Source organism: Betta splendens, chromosome 17 (assembly GCF_900634795.4).
Source record: "Betta splendens chromosome 17, fBetSpl5.4, whole genome shotgun sequence".
NCBI lineage: Eukaryota > Metazoa > Chordata > Actinopteri > Anabantiformes > Osphronemidae > Betta > Betta splendens.
The window spans coordinates 11,382,006-11,401,059 of record NC_040897.2 but is presented as its reverse complement, the minus strand read 5'-3'; the positions used below and the strand labels follow the sequence as shown (position 1 = coordinate 11,401,059).

The 19,054-nt window shown below is 46.9% G+C and overlaps 1 protein-coding gene across 1 annotated transcript; it reads right to left on the bottom strand.

Moving 5' to 3' along the window:
- Positions 1-923: 923 nt before the first annotated feature.
- wnt9a (wingless-type MMTV integration site family, member 9A) lies at positions 924-17,226 on the bottom strand. The gene is made up of 4 exons (XM_029132458.3): positions 17,007-17,226; positions 6,743-7,002; positions 6,404-6,666; positions 924-4,584 (listed from the first exon to the last, which is right to left on the bottom strand). The coding sequence occupies exons 1-4, from the start codon at positions 17,096-17,098 to the stop codon at positions 4,081-4,083; spliced, it is 1,119 nt and encodes a 372-aa protein (XP_028988291.1). The 5' UTR covers positions 17,099-17,226; the 3' UTR covers positions 924-4,080.
- Between the last annotated feature and the right edge of the window lie 1,828 nt (positions 17,227-19,054).

Below are 19,054 nucleotides of genomic sequence, written 5' to 3'. Positions count from 1 at the left end.
AGCTCCGCTCGTCTGCTGAGAGAACTGGCCTTGTTGAAATAACAGCGGTTCAACGGGGCAATTGTTTAGCACCAACGAATAATAAAGCTCTGAAAAGCCAAAACAGAGCAGTTTATATATTGCATTAATGAGTTTCACAGTAACTTTGTTTGACAGTAGAGCAAAAACATCACTGCCGTAGTAGTGTGGCCTGTAACGTAACAGAGACCTTCATAATCGGTTTACAGTAAGTCGGTATTAAATGTCATAGCAAAGCGAGGGCGATGCTGCACGAAACTGTGAAAATCCAACAACGTCTGTATCGGGTTCCAGTAAACACTCAGTTCAACAGTGACGCCTGATTACACAGCAGGTTGACTTTTTAGTTCCAGGTATTCTTCAATCACATGGACAAGGAATTTGATCTAGAGACCTTCTGGTCGTTTCCCATTGCCTTCCCATCCTGTCTGCAGCTGTAGCAAAAGGGAAAACCCCCTCGGTGCTCAGGGTTTTTTTTCTGCCTCTCGATGATTTTGACTGGAATGTTGATGTAAAATGTGTATAAGACTGTACACAGTCACAGGACTTGCTCAATGCTAAACCATTAGGAGCAAGTGCCCGGAAGGAAGTATGACTGCAGGTATCACAGGGCACAGCCGCTGAGAGACTCACCAATCAACCTGACTGCATCGTTGAAGGGTGGGAGAAAGCCAGAGTGCAGGGAACCCACACAGATGCAGCAGGAACATGCAAACACTAAGCTTAGATTCAAACCCAGGTCGTTGAGCAATGCTGAACAACTAAGACGCTTGAGATGGTATTTTTTCCCCAATTTTTATCAAAAGATTTATGGACATTGAATGAATTACATCTGGGATTTCAGCTTGTCCCCAAAATGCTAATCCTCAATGTGCCACAGAAGAATAAAATGATATAACACGATATAATTTAAAAATTCATTTATTATTTCAGATTTTTCGCCTTTGTTATACAAAGATGTTAAATAACTTAAATACATTCTTACCAGTCATTTGTGATCTGTTTATACCTACAAGCTATACACATGAGGTAGAGGAAATAATTTAGAGTTCCCATAAGACAATAAGTGAACATGGACAAAGCTCTGTTGGTGTAGTATCATCACAACGGGCGATGCCCGTGCTGGTGTGTTCTGTCGTGGTTTTACAAGCACAGCACAAATCCTAACAAAAAGTGTTTGTACGTGTCAAGTGATGCAAAGGACGAGAATGAAGTAACAGGTCAAATGCTTTTAATACATCTGTGATGACTGTAATTTGTTTAAATAACAAAAAGTTTCGTTATCATGTAAGCAAAAAAAAAAAAAAGAGTTGATTCTAAATCTGTTAGGATTTGTTAGTGCTTAGATAATAGCAAACGCAGAGATATGAAATGAAATATGTTTAAAGTTTCACTGTTTCTTGAAGCCTCCACCCCAAAAAAGGAACAAACACCCGAAAAGTAACAATTTAAAAAAAGACATCCAGGATATAAAATCAATTTAGACTTTGACGTTATTTACACTAAACACATGCTCATAATATATTTAAAAAATAATTTATCTTTTTATTTTTTTCTATAAAATAGAATTTTTGTACATGATCCACTAACACCTAAACAGTGCAGAGATGTTGGATTTGAGAATATGGACGACCGCGAGGTCTAAATAAAACCCACTGGCTGCTGCATCATGCTCCTCTTACTTGGGAGAAATTTTAGACTTATGTACAATCTATAAACAAACAAAAATGTGCTTGGAAATGCTCTCAATGTGCATCTGATATTCCTGTCATGCCTGTTTGGATGCTCTGTGTGTTTGTGGAGAATGGGCACGCTCGAGGCTGTGGGAAGCAGGCATTTATGCTCCGAGCCTCAGCATAGCTATTATGGTTTCCATGTAGCGTGCAAAGTTCTATGTATATGTTGTGACCAGTCTTTATTTGGCAAACCTCCTCATATCAAAATGCTTGGAATTTATCTGCTCGCGACAAATAGGCCAAGCAGGGCTCCTGCCCAAAAACCTGCACTTGCTGTGGACAACGACGGTTGGAACTCAATTACTGTGATTATTAACTTTAAAGGCTGGACTAGATGTCTGGGTCTGGGCTGCAGGGTATTGCAGCACCTGTGAGGCTAAGTATTTATTATCGCCACCAATTTCTGTTTCGGCTCCATGTGAGAACCGAACATGTGCCTTCACCTTTGTCACTCTACCACAGGAGAAGAAACCATTGCTATTTACAGCTTCAAAAACAAGGACTCTGCACCGCACTGTATCCATAAATACAGATTGTTAAATACTTTAAAGGGCTTTTGGGGCTTCAGTGCGTGAATGGCGCTATATTACAAAGCTGGGTCCCTCACTCAGTAGTTAATTCACACCCATTGACAACAAGGCAGAACGTAGCAAGAAACGAGCCCATGGACATCTGAGAAACAGATAGATGCCAGATTCCAACATGGCAACATTTCTTTTTATGGTTGTATAGGTGCGGAGTTTAAATAAAAGCTTCCTTTTGCACGATATCAATTTAAGTTCACAGCCCATGTCTGATCTGGGGATGCATGAAATTGGGGAAACTCCTCCCACGGCTCTATCCCAAGAAACAAGATGGTGTGTTTACCTCCATTTCTTCGTTATTAGCGAGCTAACTGGCTGCCAGCTAGGGTGTCACACTTGATGCGTGCATACGCCAAAATGTCAGACTATATGACATTGATTTGTCAAAACATTACTCCAAAATTAGCCTTATACGACACAATAATATTAGCTACAAGGCTCAATGCTTTGGCCTTCACTTGAGCAATTCTGCAGACGCATCGAACTCGATTCCCGTCTCTTGCCGCAAAACGTTTGGGCAGACCGACCGACGCGGGTTCTTCTCTACATGCTGCGTGTCAACATGTTGAATATGGCTCAATCATATCGTGGCACAAGAAGAGGAAAGGAGGATGTGAAACAGCAGGGGGCTACATTCCTCCAGGTCTCCACAGTTTTTCTTTGCAACTTCAAAGTATGCAAAAAAACCTAATAAGTACGAGCTAAGCTAAGTCAAAGCTCTTCAGAGCTGGTCACCTGTTGTAAAGGTACTGGCTACAATAACAAGGCCACTGTACATTGATGCTGGTTATTGAGTGTATTTGCACAATTTAGCTTTAGTTCATCCAAACAGTTTGTCAGATAGTGGTTTAAGTTATTCCCTGAACACCGAATGCTCAAGGCCGAGAATAGCCTAAACTGACTGGTTTACTTTCTGTTAATGCATTTATGAACGGCTTCATATTATATTTATATTATATTACCAAAAAAAGGAAAATATTAGATTAATTTCTCTCCTTGTGAAGGAGTAGTCCCAGAGGAGCCATAAATTATCCACAGCAAGACGACCGACACAAGTGTGTTGCTTTCCAAAGGGCCTTGTCAACATGAATCAAGAAGAAAAACGAGTTAGAGCACACAAACAACGCGCATTTGTGTGGTTAGTGGTTTGTTTTAACATTAACGTTAGATAAGTGGCTTGTATAATAGCATTTCAATATAACTGAATTTATGTACATACATATGCAAACACACAATGTGTGTGAGTGTAAATATGTGCGTGTATAATTCATACACCCTGTCTATTATAACAGTCTGAATATGGTTGCTGCCATAAAAGTCGTAATTTGAACCCCATCACACGCTCACTTACAAACACACATGCACGTAAAAGTTGGCACACACACACACACACGCTCAGAATTCTTCGGGCAAGAGCCCAGAAACCAGTCTGTCGGTGTTACTCTTCTCGAATGGGATTCTCAACAGACGGATGCCAACCTTCCTTTTTGCTCTTTCTGTTCTTGTGTAAAATGAATTTTGTTGATAGGAAAATAAAAGACATTCTCTTCAACACCATGATGAAAAGCTTGAGATGCTGACCCAGTTGTCTGAGAAGGGGCCACAGAACCTCCGAACCCCAACCCCCAGAAATCCCTCAAAGTGCTTATTGCTTTTCCATCGGCTCGCTCCGTTTTGTCCGTGGGCACGGTGAAACACCTTCCACTTGCTCCACTGGTCACGGGGACTGGGAGGTGACTGGTTCACACCTTGCAGGTGTACACCTCTTCTCTCTGCGTGCACTGCTTGCATTCGACGTAGCAGCACCAGCGCACCTGGCACTGGCAGGGTCTGGTCACCTCCCTACTTTGAGTGTTATGGCCTCTCCCGCAGCAGATGGCATCACAGTTCTTATCCTTGTAGCACTTGCGCGCCGCCGTGCCCGAGGAGTACTTGCTGGCTCTGCAGAAGCTCGGCGAGTCCTCGATGTGGAGCAGGTCCATAGTGCGAGGGATTTGATCGTTAAGGCCGGGCGAAGGCTGCGGCTGCTGCTGCGGCTGCTGCTGCTGGCTCCGGCCCGTGGAGATCTCCCCCTCCCCTGTTGCTTCATTGGTGGAACTGCCGACCTTGATGGAAGTCTCGTAACGCTGCTTGAGCTGCTTGCCAATCTCGTGGAAGGGCAGGAGCTGTCTCCAGCAGGTCTGGACGGTGCAGGAGCCAGAGACCCCGTGGCATTTGCAAGTGGTCTCCACTCCAGCCTTGATTACCTGGTCCACAGACAGAGCAACACTGTTAAGTGCCTTGAAACATGAAAGGAATATAATAAAAGCAATGCGAAGTAATGAGCCTTTGTTTAGTAAGCAGCAGTTCAAAAAGCTTCATTGCCCAAATATGCTAACAATTAGATGACTAGGGTGGAGTGCGGTGCTTTGGGAGGAACACAGACATGAAGGAAAATTATTAGATTCACTTTATGAAATCATCATAAAGAGGGAAAATGTGGCGCGCCGGTAATTGCTTGTGAGCCGACAAAGAACAATATAGGGCTTTGTTTAAAGCTTCAAACGCAAATGAAATATTGCCGGTGGGAGAATCGACTTTGTCACAATAACGATGGGTGACATTTTGATTAAAAGCAATAACTATTATGACAAGTGCAAGGAGGTTATTAGCAAGAAGCAGCTACAAACAGACAACCCTGGGAAAGATGAGACTCAATGCTTTCAAAACACATGTAATTACGCCATAAGATGAAGAAAGTCTTCTTTTATACAGCGGCAGAGATGATCAGATAGATCACTACATGTTATTTTAGTGCCTCTATCCTCAGTCAGCCAAGGTTCACCTCAGCATCAACCACAATATTAAAAGCAGCGTGTGCAAAAATCAATGACAATAACATATTATACTACGTGGGGTTTGGATCGCATCTACAGGTTGTGTGAAAAGCATCAGGGAACAGGAAGTGCATAAATTTAGTACAAAGCGAGAAAAGAAAATTTCACAGATCAGCTTTTTTTTGTGGGAACTGGTCCTGAATGAACGCGGCACACCTCGCAGCGTAGCGCACAAAAACAACGTTGTAAATCGTCTATCACAAATAAAACCTCCTGAGAGACGGGGTTTTGGAGAGCCAAGTTGAAAAGGAAGAGCCCGCGCTGGTCTGTTGGGAAGGTTTAGTGTCTGCTAACATTTGGGAAGCGTGCCTCCGCTATAATTCACTCTGAAAACCAAAATGGAAACGGCGACGATATGAGAAAAGCCGACTAAAACCAACAGTTTCCAGAGCTTTGGCTCCACAGATTAAGAACAGTGCTTCTTTTTTTATTTTACTACTGAAAAAACACAGTTGTGAGGACACAAAGCTGTTGCGTACCTAATCAGCAAGAGGAATAAACGAGCCATTTCAGATTGTGAACAATCATCTTTGGACCAAAGCCATTCACCAGAGCTGCAATGTTTTGACTCCTGCATTAGAAAACCAACACCAAAGATCTGGTGAAAGAGTATCCACGATAAAGCGCACAGTTAATTGGTACTAGATGTCAATGTTTGTCTACATAATAGCACTGAACTCACATGCTATTGTATTATCACACTTTTCCCACCATTGAACTGATTCATGAGCCAATTAGCCAACGTTTCTGTTTAAATATTGTCTGAGACTCCAAATAAACTTCATTAAAAAACTTTTTTACAAGCGTGTCCTGGATTAATAACTCAAAGACTTTGTTTTTACTTGTGGAAATTATTACTTTAATAACTAAATCAAGATGATCGTTTGAGTAAATATGCTGCAATAAAACCATTGTAATAATATTAACATTTTTGCTTCCTTTGAATGTTACTCCCTAAAATCATGTTGTCATAAATAATCGCCTGCTACAACCTTAGTGAACAAATTATTAGCTAATAAAACTGTAAGTAGTAAATTAAACATTTATGTATTTTAATGAAAGATGAATTAAGTTTATTCGTTTTTTTTATTTTATATGGTCCAAGCTCAAACCTACACATCTGGACAGGGTGACCCGACATCGAGCCTCATCAGGTTTTATTTGGTGGCGTCTGGGCTTATTGGCTTACCTTCATGCCCACGTTGGTGTTGTGCATGTCCACGCGTGCCCTCAGGTCCTTGTTGGAGCGCTTGCCCAGGAAGTCCTTGACGAACTTGTTGGCGTATTTGAGGTTGTCTCCGCAGCCGCCCCACTGCCACGCCTTGCGGTTCTCCAGGTCCGGGGCCTCGTCACACGTGCATCGCTCCATGCGTCCCGCGCTGCAGGCCTTGGCCATGGCGTGGGTCAGGCCCGCCGAGGACACGGCATACAGGAAGGCTGTCTCCTTAAACCCTGGGGAGAGAGGATTGAGACGAATGACGAGTTTGATCGGAAAACCTGACGAAGGGTGACGCTCTCCGCTCCGTACCTCTCTTTAGTATGTTGGCCCGGTGGCGCCCCTCCAGGGTGCAGTTCCACCTCTCAAAGCGGAATTGATACTGGCATTCTAGGGCGCTCATGGTGATGGCCTCCCTCAGGGTCTCCGCCACGCCCGGGTCTCGTCTGCACATCCTGCGCTGCTTCTTTTCCAGTTTGAGCCGGTCACACAGCTTGTAGTGGGCCCTGCCTACGCTCTCCTCCGGCAGAGAGTTCAGTGGCAGGATAGACAGCGGTTCATTCCCCGTCAACCTTTGCGAGAAGGACCACAGGAGACACGGGTCAGGTGAAGGAGAGGCGGAGCAAACCAATCCATTGAATCCACATAACAAGAGTGCTGCATTCAGGATCATACAGCTGCAATCCATTCAAAATGTAACAAGCCCAGATCTCCCTTCTAAACATGGTATGAAGAACATGTGGTGGACTTGCACTGCCTCCATCAGTGTATATATAAAAGGCACAAAGCAGTGACTCTGCCACATAGCAGCGTTCTGAGCCTGTGATGGGGAAAGCAGAGCGTTCCTTTCATAAACACACACAGGGGACATGTGCCTGTGACCATTTTGGTCTCCCCAACTGACAGGATTGGCACCACAGTCGCTCATTATGTGTAATTTCTGGTCTCCGTTATGCCCTTAAAGTGAAACTGAAGAATAAATGGATTTACAGAACTCAGAACGACAGTTATGCTCGGATTGTTGCGCTAATGAAACGAAGCACTTGGAGCGTTGGCGTCCCCTGGAACGAGGGAGCCGGGATGAAAGCCCGCAGCTCTGCATCAAATGCTTCAGGGATGGAGAGCGTGACAGGAAATGGATGCAAATAACAGAGGAACGATCGTGACTTGTTATTCGATCCTTCGAATGTGAAAAAGCCTGAGTTGGTGACAACTGTGAAGTGAAACCGCAACTAATGGGAAACATGCCACAGATTCCTCGCTGCCAAGCCGCGTATAAGAAACTACTCGGTGTTTTCGTGAAGAGGAAGATCTTCTGCTAGATGTTCGCAGCAGTTTAGTGGAGGAGCCAAACGTGCTGGAGCGTTGGCTTTGTTTCTGTTTGTCAGAGAGTCTGACACCACTCACTCAGTCAGGCCTCTAGCAGAGGGTCACAGGAGGAGAGATTTGTTTTATTAGGTCCAATAACCGACTGAAACGTTTCCCCCTCGGGTCGTCGGCTTCGTAGCAGTGGGCATAAAAGGTCACATACCCATTGTCTTCACGGCACAATCGCAGCTCGGTGGAGAAGCGTGGCAGTCAAACCCAAAAGGAGGCGTCGGGATTTGCTTTCAGATTGGGTCAAACGGTTTCCTCTCTACAAAGCGTGTTTGCCTCCCCTTAATTTGTCTGACGGCTATGAATTTTGAAATGGAAACTTGGCAAGCTGCGTCTTGTGAAAGGGATTGCTCTCTCAACGCACCCGGGGAGTAGAAAACAGGGAGAAATGTGTGGTTTGAGGCGTACACAACGCACCAGGACTGTTTCTGTCTGAATTACTGACATTTTCTCCCTAATTGTTTCATGTTTTGTTAAAATGCACTGAGTTGAGGGCGCCAAGGAAACATGTTCCGAGTGCCAAAGCAAACCATTCCAACTCATCTAGTGTGTCAATATCACTGACAACAGCTTTTTACGGCGAGGAAAGGAAACAGGATATTTATTTACTTATTTAATTACTACATCAGGAAGCAGTTCACACACACGAAGAGATGTGTTATGCGTAACTCTGAAAGGACGTGTTGGTCTAATTCCATCAATATCCCCAACGTGACGCACGCATTCATCAGAAAGACACGCACTGTGAGACGTAGCGGCGTCGAACCTCCCAAAAGCCCGCGGGCCTGCTGAAACAGGAGGCCGCCGGAGTGACAGGCCGCGACTGTCTGCGTGACGTCTGCTCGTAAGTGGAGCTGGAAGGAGGCCAAGGATGACATGACACTGATCTCACTGCTACTGTCGCTGCTACGCAGAGACGGGACCCTGGATAGCAGCGAAGGCAGCCTGAGGGCAAAGCCAGGGAGAAATGGACCCGGTGCTGGTTTCCACTTTGTTGGTGAACAGGAAATTATCGCTTAAAAACAGAAGTGGATGCATCTATTTGATGTTACACTACTAATATTCAAGTTAGATCCTTATTCATTTCATTCTGCAGGAAATTGGAGCTAATATTTCCACTGGGTTCGGGACAGTGACCCGAGCCGTCGCACAAAAGGGGTCGTGCATTCCAGCGCGACGATCTGCAAAAGAAGGACGTCCCTCCGCTGTTTGCTGAGGCATGAACTCGCTCACCTCGCTTTGAGGAACAGCGACTTGGAAAACAGCAGCGCGGCGGGAGCACGAGACTCGCGACCGGAGTCGAGCTCGGAACCTCTGGTCCAACGGAAGTCGCTGCGATTGTCCCATAAGGATCACACGAGCCAAGACTCGATGAGGGAATAGGACTCGGCAGGTTCTTTTACATTTAACTGATTAGGTTGTTGGATACTGGAGAAAATTATGGAAAGAATATTAAAAGGTTAATATTATTAAAAAGGTCAGATTTTGTCAGAAATTTCCTAAAAACGTTGGCTCAATTAAGAAACTTTTATTAATTACTGTAACAAGCACTTCACAAAGACAGGACAGACGTCAGCCAAGGCACCGCCGGCGTTTCTTTCAACTAATAACTGACTTATAAAGCACCAATAAATGATCCATTAACCATTTAAAAGCCACTTCTTACAAGCTGAAAACACCTTGATGAAGGGCAGCTTACATGCAAGCGGGTGTTTTCTGTGTTTTTGTTTGAGGCGTCGGCACAGCAACACTTGGAATAGGAGCCCGGCGTATAAAACTCATTATTATCTTATGTTTCTTGCTGGTGTTTGCTCAGCTTTGCCTTTTCCATTCACACGCCGGCGTCGCCGCAGACATCGCTGACCTGCGCCTCCTCCGCTGTTTTTCCCTCTGGAGTTTGTTTAGTCCTTTCTCTTCACCTGTCAGCGCCTCCCATTGCCTGTCACACTTACTTTATATACATTTTCCAACGCAAGTGGGGGGGAAAACGTCTCATTTCACAGAGTCGATCCCGCGAGGAAATCATTGACTAGAGCTACGCGTCGCCATCATCACTCCCTCTTTAAGCTTCAGACTGGACGAGACCTCTCGCTCAGTAATTCTGCTCATTTTTCCACTAGTGGGCATGTAAATAGTTAAAGAAGTGTAACAATACCTAAACTCTTAGATAGTGGAAAACATATGATCCTGCTCCTCTAACCTCCTTGGCCCAGATCTGCAGCTATAGCCGTTGTTACTGCTGCTGTTATTCATATGCTCACACAGACATACATAAACAAAGAAAGCTCGGTCCATGTGGTGTGGATTAACCTCAGGAGGCTAAAGCAGTCCAACTCTACAGGCAGGAGGAAAAGTCATTCAGGACAGTACACCATACAGATAATTTACCACAGACTGTACAACCCCAGCATTCTATGCATCGCGCTGTGACATTAGCTGTGTTTGAGTTTGTTATTATCTGGCGGTTTTGTTTGTACATCACAAATATGTTACTGGAATTAAAATATATGTTTTCAGTTTATTCATATACTGTAAGAAGACGGTTCTAGGAGACTGACTGCAGGTATGAGGGAAAAAAAACAAAAAACATATGTTTTAACTTTTGCTGCAGGTGATACTCGTATTTTAAAAAGACATTAGTCGACCGACGCCCACGTTAATGCCAAGATTAGAACTTCTGTAGAGAAGAATCAAAAACGCTGATCCAACTCTGGCACCGCGTGTTCACTGCACTGTAAATATGGGGGGCGAGAGATGCCCCGCGTCTGTTTATCAGCGCCGCTCAGCTGCACCAACAGGTGCTGGCTGTGTTTGCGTCTGCGTTGTTCATACGTACATGTGTGTGCATGTGTGCATGCGTGCGTGTGCACGTGCGCGTGCACGCGCATGCGGGGGCTTTGGGGCTAAAGTCAACACCGACGAGACTCGGTCATGGCTGAACGCGCCCAGGCAGAAAGAGCAACAAAAGCCACAGTTTCCCCATCAGCCTGAACTTGTCGGCTGTGTGGTCCGATGTCTCCTAGATCGCAACCCCCCCACAAACCCTCCACCCTTTTTTCCCTTCTCTCCCACTATTCCCACTGGTCAATTACTCTAAACGAATGCCAATCATTCCGCCCAGCTGTTGGCTCAAACAAAGTCTCCTCTAGACAAAACCACTGCTGTCTGCGAACACAACCCACACGAGACAATGACAGACATGAACATGTGCCATGGAACAGTTCAGCTGTTCCGAAGGCAAAATATCGCTCACCTGAGGTTACACGTTTCAGATCAGTGTCGCAGTGGCTAGCCCTGATCTGGATCTCTGCTTTTACAGCCTCTAAAATGCTTCTTTTGGGACGAAAAGTGTGTGTTTTCCTCAGAAACGTTGGATGAACTTCAGACCACCCTGCCCAAGTCCCATCTGGTGTATCAGAGCCCGGGCCATGCCAGAGGTAGCAGGAATGGGAATGTGTGTGTGTGTGTGTGTGTGTGTGTGTGTGTGTGTGTGTGTGTGTGTGTGTGTGTGTGTGTGTGTGTGTGTGTGTGTGTGTGTGTGTTTTCCCTCTGGCTGACACCGCGCTCCGCGGCCTCCGTCTGAATAATTGAAGGAACCGTAAATCAGCGCGCAGCGACGGACGCTCTCCAGGTTGGCGTCCGCCTCCGCCGCGACGCCGTCCATCCTCCGAGTTAGAGGCAGAAACAGGGGAAAAGAGCACACGATTATGAGCGGGGCTCCGATAAGATTAGTGGCAGCTCGAACCCACCGTGTGTTGTGACTGCTCCTAACAAGCCGCGGCTGACGCAGTACAGTAATGTACAAAAACGGCCTGAGGGACTTCAAAGTGGTTATTAGTTGAGTAATGAGGCTCGCTGCGCAGTGGGAATGTCATGTCGGGTTTAAAAGCACTGCTGACCACAAAGCGCAGGGGAAGTTTGTTATCTCGTGTGACCTAACAGGATGTGACCCAGCCTTATGTCATCTGCTGTCCCCTCTGGTCACTTGTGTCAGGCAATCTCCGCTAATTGATGTCAAGTTCCTGTGCACGTACAGTATATTTTCATTTTCATTTTGCTTTCTATGCGAAACCTGTTTTGTTTTTTTTATTTTTAATCCTAATGGGAGCTGAGGTAGTCGAGCAGCAGGACTATAGGACCTGAGTTTGGGAATGAGAGTGTGGGGCATTATAAGAGGTTTAACTGCTATGTGAGAACTCAAGCCTTCGAGGGTCAGCAGCTCAGTTCTAGTCACCGTGTGACTGGCACAGATTGGGCATGCAGTGGTGTCCGCATGACTCCCCTGTTCTAGCCCACACCATGGCACAGAGCGGCCCGGTACCAAACACGTTCAGGCACACAGCTCCCGCCAAACCACCCCTGACACCAGCCGACACGAGATCCACGCCACGGCTATGTGGCGAGAGCGCGGCGGTTTGGCCTCTACCTCGCTTGAATGTGCGCAGAGTCCGGAAATGTCAAGTTCGTTCGCTTCAGTTTGTCCAAAAAAAAGAGAGGCACGTGCGTGTGCGAATAAACCGAGCATGCAATGTCAAACCGCGGAGTCCAAAACAAACCGGTAGCTGCTCTGGATCACTCATGGCGCCGTAACTGCAAGCGGCCGACTTCATTAGCAGCTATTTCTCAGAGCGCTGAACGCGGTGTCCTGCAAACGACAGGGCTCAAAAACGTGAAGGGTTTGTTTAAAACCGGGGTGGTGGCGGTTAATTGGCCTCACCTGACAGACGCACGCACACATTTGCTGCCTGGAGTGAGAAATGTCCCGACGGCTGTCGATTAAAGCGGCGCTGAGCGGTAAAAAGCCGCGCGAGGCGCCGCTTTCGAAGTGAATTGAAGCTCCTCCGGGTTTAATCGCAGCGGAGAACGTCTGCCGTGTCGAGGCCCGTTTACGTCTGAGCGTCTGACTGCGTTCAACCTTTGTGGGAAACATTAGTCTGTGTAATAACAGCCATTTGGCAAAGAGACGCGCTTGAGTCAGGTATCTGAGCACATGTCAGCGCTAATAGTCCAACTGGAGTTCAATACACGCCATTAATCCTTCAAGAAAGTTCGTAAACAGGTAATTGAAATCACTAGCAACCTTTTGCTAGCACTTTGCAGAAACAAACCTAAACCATAAAAAAATACCTCGAGGTAGACATGAGAAATACTCTCCAAAAGACTTAAGTGAGGCTTTTTCAGCCTCTAATTAATTCTGGCACATGTGAAGTGCCGTGTTTCTCCCGTCCCCACAGACCAGGCGGAGAGGCCCGGCTGCGGTCGAGCACGGAAAGCGCAAATATAGCGGACGCGGCGGTCGCGCTAACTAGCGTCGTCTCATCAGCGCCCGACCGCTAGAAGTATCTTGAGTCTTTATTAGTTTTCCTGTTGTGCAAATTGCCCGTGTCTCCAGCTCTGTCTGCGAAGGTCATCAGGCGTGTGCAGTTTCCTCCTCATCTCCTGAGCGTCCGGCCGCTGGGAACGACCACAGCCACGCCGCGCTCCCGTATGAGCGGGTCAAACATTTTTTTAATCCTCCGCTAAAGCATGTAATCTCCAAAGATATTCTGTACAGTGTTATTGTATAGTATTAGCTGTACAACGGAGCAGCTAAAACCTTTGCAGCAGCTTTTTCTGATGACTTCACGGCGCGTGAGGGGAAAAAAAGCCTGACGCACAGGTGAGGTTTTGCTTTGTAAGCTAAAGTTGAAAGACACTTTCTACCTCTCATGCGCGTTAACCACAAGAGCTATTTCCCTCCTTTAATTATTTTTACATAGACTTTGGCTGCCCTCACTTTTGATGTTTTCACATTTCATTTCCCACTCTCCTACTATTACACAGACAGGTTACAAAGTGCTGATTGAGGCCCGTCCCGCGCTCTCAGAAGACGCTGCTCCCCCCTGTGGTGCCCATGGGCACAGCAGACCTCACGAAGCGGGACTTGGCTCAAACCTGGAGGTATCGAGCACAAATGTAAAGACAACAAAGCTCTTTGGGTCCAGAGGCCGCGCAGTGCGTTATCTAAGCCTGCAGGTCCGCGTGATCTCACCGCGCCGAACGCTCACAGAGCTCAGAGAGTCCTATCTCGTTGGCTCTCGGTAAAGTGATACCCTTCGAGGCGTGGCCGTAGCCACAGGATTTCCTATGAAGTTGGGAAACCCCTCTATCATTGGCGCTCCCCGCCCTGCTGCACGTCGGGCCTGATCAGCGCCTGAGGCCCGGTAGCGAGACGCCCGTCGCCGCCGCCGGCTCTGCTGCTCCTAATGAGCGGCAGTCGCCCGGCAGCCGCCCGCAAACCGCCGCTGGGATGGCGACACGCGCACGAGGCAGGAAACCCAGGAGGCGAGAGCAGGGAGAGAAGATGGAAGCAAGCGCTTTAAAAACACACAGTCTCCATTAAAGCTTTGAATACAACAGTTAGATACGCACCAGCAACACAGACCTCTGATGACGCTCCTCAGTACATTTACACACATCCAGTTCGTTGTGTTGTTTACTTCTGCACACTTTGCCTGATGGAGCGTTGACACCAACAACGCCATCGGCGCTACAGGAACAAGCTGGTGATGGTGGGTTTGAGGACATCGCAGTAATTAAATGGCAACTGGTGTGTTTGCTTCCTCCAGATGCTGCGGTGCCTCAGTGATCGGTCAGTTCCAGTTGCATGACTGTGGGCAGCCTTCCTGTATATGTCGCACTTGAACTAAATAAAAACAAGCTCTTGACTCAGTGTCAGGACTCGCACTCAGCACGGTTTACAAGACCACAGAATGACATGCTTTTAACCAAAACTCTCATTTAAACCAACAGAACACTCGGGGCTCCGACTGAGTCAAAAAAAAAATAAAAAAGAATCACTTCCTCCTCCAACAATTGTTCCAACAAGGTGCCAAGTGAGGGAAGCTCAGCGAACATCTCCGATTCACAGTCTGATGATAACGGATTTAGCAGAACCAGCACCTGCCACAACACGGCCGAGGGGAAGAAACGGAGCGCTCGCATTCTTGTGGCGAAGGATGACAATTTAAGCGAGCGCTCGACTACGCCAGGAATCCCACCCCGCCCTCAGCTGCACACACCACGGGCAGGAGAGATTGTGTTTATGTTACACTTATGCTCCACCGCACTCTGGCAATTGGGTATGCAACATTGACCCTCTATTTTGGGTAAATCAGTACCCAGGAGGCCCCGGGATGCCTCGTGCTCGTGGAATATTTATCCGAGCAGGTTTGCGTTAGCGTGTCCCACAGCCGGAGCCGGAGCCGGGCCGGACCGCCGCGGTGTCGGGTTTCCGGGAAGCCGGCCACGAGGCAGTCACATTTCGTGTCCGTGTCACCTGCGCAGGCCCTTTCGCTGCGGCCCTTCAGCTGCAGGACTAAATCACTCGCCGACAATCGCTCGCGTTCCCTTTCTCTCCGGGCCGAGGAATAATAAATCTGGGGTATGGTAATACCACATGTTTCTGCGTGCGCGGGCCACAGATAGAGACCAGGCTGACAGAGGAGAATTGAAAACAAGTGCTAACTGAATAAGTAAATATGCATTACCATTAGGACCATTAAGGCCGGCGTGAGTGCCAATTTGGCACGTCAGCCCTAATGCGCACGGCCTGCCAAGGGCGACGCTCCAACAGGGAGGGGGTTACATTTGTCCTTCCAATGCAACTCTAGAGCGGCACTGAAACCAAAGACAGAGGCAGAGAAAGTACCTGGTACGCGCGTGGCTGCTACAGATGATGATGACGTTTTAGCAAGAAGGGCAGAGATATTTCAAGCGTCGCCGGGCGACCACCGGTGCCGTGGCGGCCGCGTTTGGATCAGCCAGTTTCCGAAGGCGGGTGCCAGCAGCCGGGGGATCGACTCCTACCCGGAGACACGGCGGAGTGGGTGCAAATGACGGCGGGCTGCGTTATTCTGAGGGGTGAGTGCGCGGAGAGCGTCCAAAGGCGGCCGCAGCTCACCTCCTGAGCTCTTTGACCCTCATCTCCACGCTTTTAGACCGTAAAAAGCGTGAGGAGCGCTCGTCGGTTCGACAAACCCGTATTGGAGCTCGCTCTCCGGCCGTTCCCGACCACCTAACACCCGCCGGGCCTTCACACAACACCCGTACCTCCCATAAATCTGACCCTGAGTGTCATCACTCAACAGCCTACAGCCATTTGTCTTCCACCACTGGCAGAGAGGCTTGGAGATGTTCAGTCGGGCTCTGAACTTTTAGAGTTCTGTTTTGTCCAGGTGAAGCTCCGCCACCTGACATGCTGGCTCAAATTGAATGACTTCCCCACACTGTGAAGGCTCTTCTGTGACTAAGGCGGGAAGAAAAAAACGAGAGTGCACGGTTCATGTGAGCGAGTTCGGTGCATTAGTGGAGGTCATAGTGGGCTACACCTAAAATCCAAGGCGTTCCTTGGGAATGACTGACTTTGAAATATACACCCTTGAGCTGGTTCTAAATTAAACATTGTATACATGACATGATTCATGTAAAGGTCAAATTGTTGTTCTTTTTTTGTTTTGTTTTTGATGGAGGCAGCAGGAAAACTCCTGCCACGGTTGTGTGATGTTTATCCTGGATGGGGGAATTTTCTGAGCGCGCTGAGCAGACGTTTCGGCCACCAGTCCAGTCAGTCAGATTGCTTTATTGTTACCAGCTGTTGAGTCTGAGGCACTCACCTTTCGCTCCGCGGCTGTTTTCAGAGTCGAGCGAGGATATGATTTTACAAGTGTTTCAGCAGCATAATTACTCCGCCGCTACCTGCCATTCAGTGGCAAAGGAGGGGGGGGGGGCGACTTTACGCGCGAGCGCAGATGTTGGGAAGATAATGGGATGAAACCTCATCCATCGTCGCCTACGTCCACATTACCTCCACCAGATGATGTCTGCAGCAGTTGCTCGTGTATTTGCTGACTCTGCTCGTCAAAAAAAAAAAAATCCCATTGTCAGCAGCTTTCAGCGGAGCCAACTCATGTGCAGACAACCTGCTGCAGCCACCAGCTGTGCGCACCGCGGTGCGCAACCTGCGCCAGCTGACACCTCACTGACCCGCACATATTAATGCAATCAAAACAAGCCGCGCCGCAAATCAGAGTGAGTGCTTGTGTTTTTACGCTCTCTGCGGAAACTTTACTTGTTACTTGTTTTGTAACTCAAGGAGCCAATTAAATCAATGACACCGGCATCATAAACGTAAACTTACTGTGTGTGTGCGAGTTCTTACCCGAAATATGCTGCGGTTGGTCCCGGCAAGTTGAGCAGATACACTATAACTGTGAACGATAACCATCCCAGGAGTAGGTGTCCATCCAGCATTTTGCTGCGGCTCCAGGGCAGATCATTTCGTTTCTCCTGAGTAGCTGTGTAAAATCCCTTGTTGAACGTTCAACACTTCTTATACAGAGAGGAGCTGCGGCGCGCTCCTCCCATCAGCGCAGAGAGAGAGAGAGAAAGAGAGAGAGGAGAGGGGGGGGGGGAGGCACGTGGAGCTGAACTGATTCGGAGTTCAGTGGATTTCGGACGGATAAATCTTGTCCGTCTTGATTTATGATTGGCACGACACTTTTCCCCTCTGTGGGCGTTTTTACGCACGCCATCGGTGCGCGTGCGGACTGAGGTTACCGTCCTGCACTTGAATCGTTTTGTGCGTCTTCAGTTGGGAGACAGTTCATTTCCAGAAGCAATCCATAAATTGGCTTTATCCAGAAGAGTCAGTCTAGTTTATAACAATAATGATCTATAGGAATATAGATATGTATTGTATAAATATATAATATAGATCAGTATAGAAACATCTAAACTTTAATCTGGCATGTTGTGTTTAAAGTGACTAAGTCCATATAAACAATAGTTTTTCATGTATTTGGAGAATAAAGTGAGGAGGAAGATTATGTGACATCATCAAACGATCCACAACAGGCACATATTAGATCACAGTAATATTTAGAAATGACTCCTATTCATGTCACAAGTAGGCGGCAGCTCTTTATTATTACATAGCCAATTAAAATTTACATATTTTATGAAATATCATATATAAAACTAATATATAAAACTATCATATATGAACTATCTTACTTGTGCATAATAAACAAATTGACAAACTACAGCAATTCCTTAAGTTAGCTACACTCTCAGTTCTTCTGAACCAGTTGCATCACAAACCTCCATGTTCTATGTCTGCAGGTCCTTCAGTAAAATGAGAATAAATCACACACGGTAGCGGCGGTTTCCTGTTCAGTCGGTTCCCGTCGGCTGAAGTTTAAACTCAGCCTGGTTTTGTCTTCTGAGACGCGGCGTTCAGCTCCTCTGAGCCGCAGGTACAGAACCGAGGCGGGTTCATCCGCAGTTCACCACGAAGGAGGCTAATTTGTCCACAGATATCACCAGAGGCGATTCCTTCCCAAAGGAGCGGAGAACTCTGCTGAGGACCCGTTGAGCTGGAGACGAAACCTTTAATCGCTTCGCAAAACTCATACTGAGCGGCAGAAATCAACTGGCAAACTGTCAATCATTCTGGCAAGTAGTCTGAATCTTTGGCAGGTCCACTCTTGAAAAATATTTGCTCTTCCTACGCATTTGGTTGCATAAGATTTGAAAAATAACAAAAACTTTTGCTATTGTCACAGCAAACCTTTAACATGCAAACAAAACTGGCCTCCTTGCATTTTTAGGATTTTACAATATTTAGATCAATAACAATAGTTTTACACAGAATAAGACTCAAAGTAGTTGTTTGTTTAATACACACACATATATATTGTGGTTTAGTAGTTTGTTTTCCTAGAATATTTCACCAGCATAAGGCAAACACATCTAACTAACATGACCTTTTGATTGGTAAACAATATCCACTGACTGTTTGCCAGCTGAGGTTGTCTTTATTCAGGGACAACCCTCCTTAACTCCTATGTAAACACCGCTCAGTGGCTCAGCTACCACCTGACATATTATGTGTCGTCGCACACTTTGATTTCTGGCACAAAGCGAGGCAGAAGTACCTGAACTTGAGAAGCGGCCAGGTTTCCTCAGCTCCACCCGGGGAGCGCTGCTGCCAGGACCGTGGGACGGGGTCTATTCATTACCAAATCTACCAACGACATCCAGCCAAGATGAGCCAAGAGGCTTCCATCTCAATGAAAGCTTTAGCCTAGAGATGCTAGTGATGGTGATGCTAACATATACATGCACAAACTAGAGATTTGGATTTTTGCATGATTCCTGACACAGGTGGGCACACGAAAGCGCAGGAATGCACTTTCTCCCAACGTT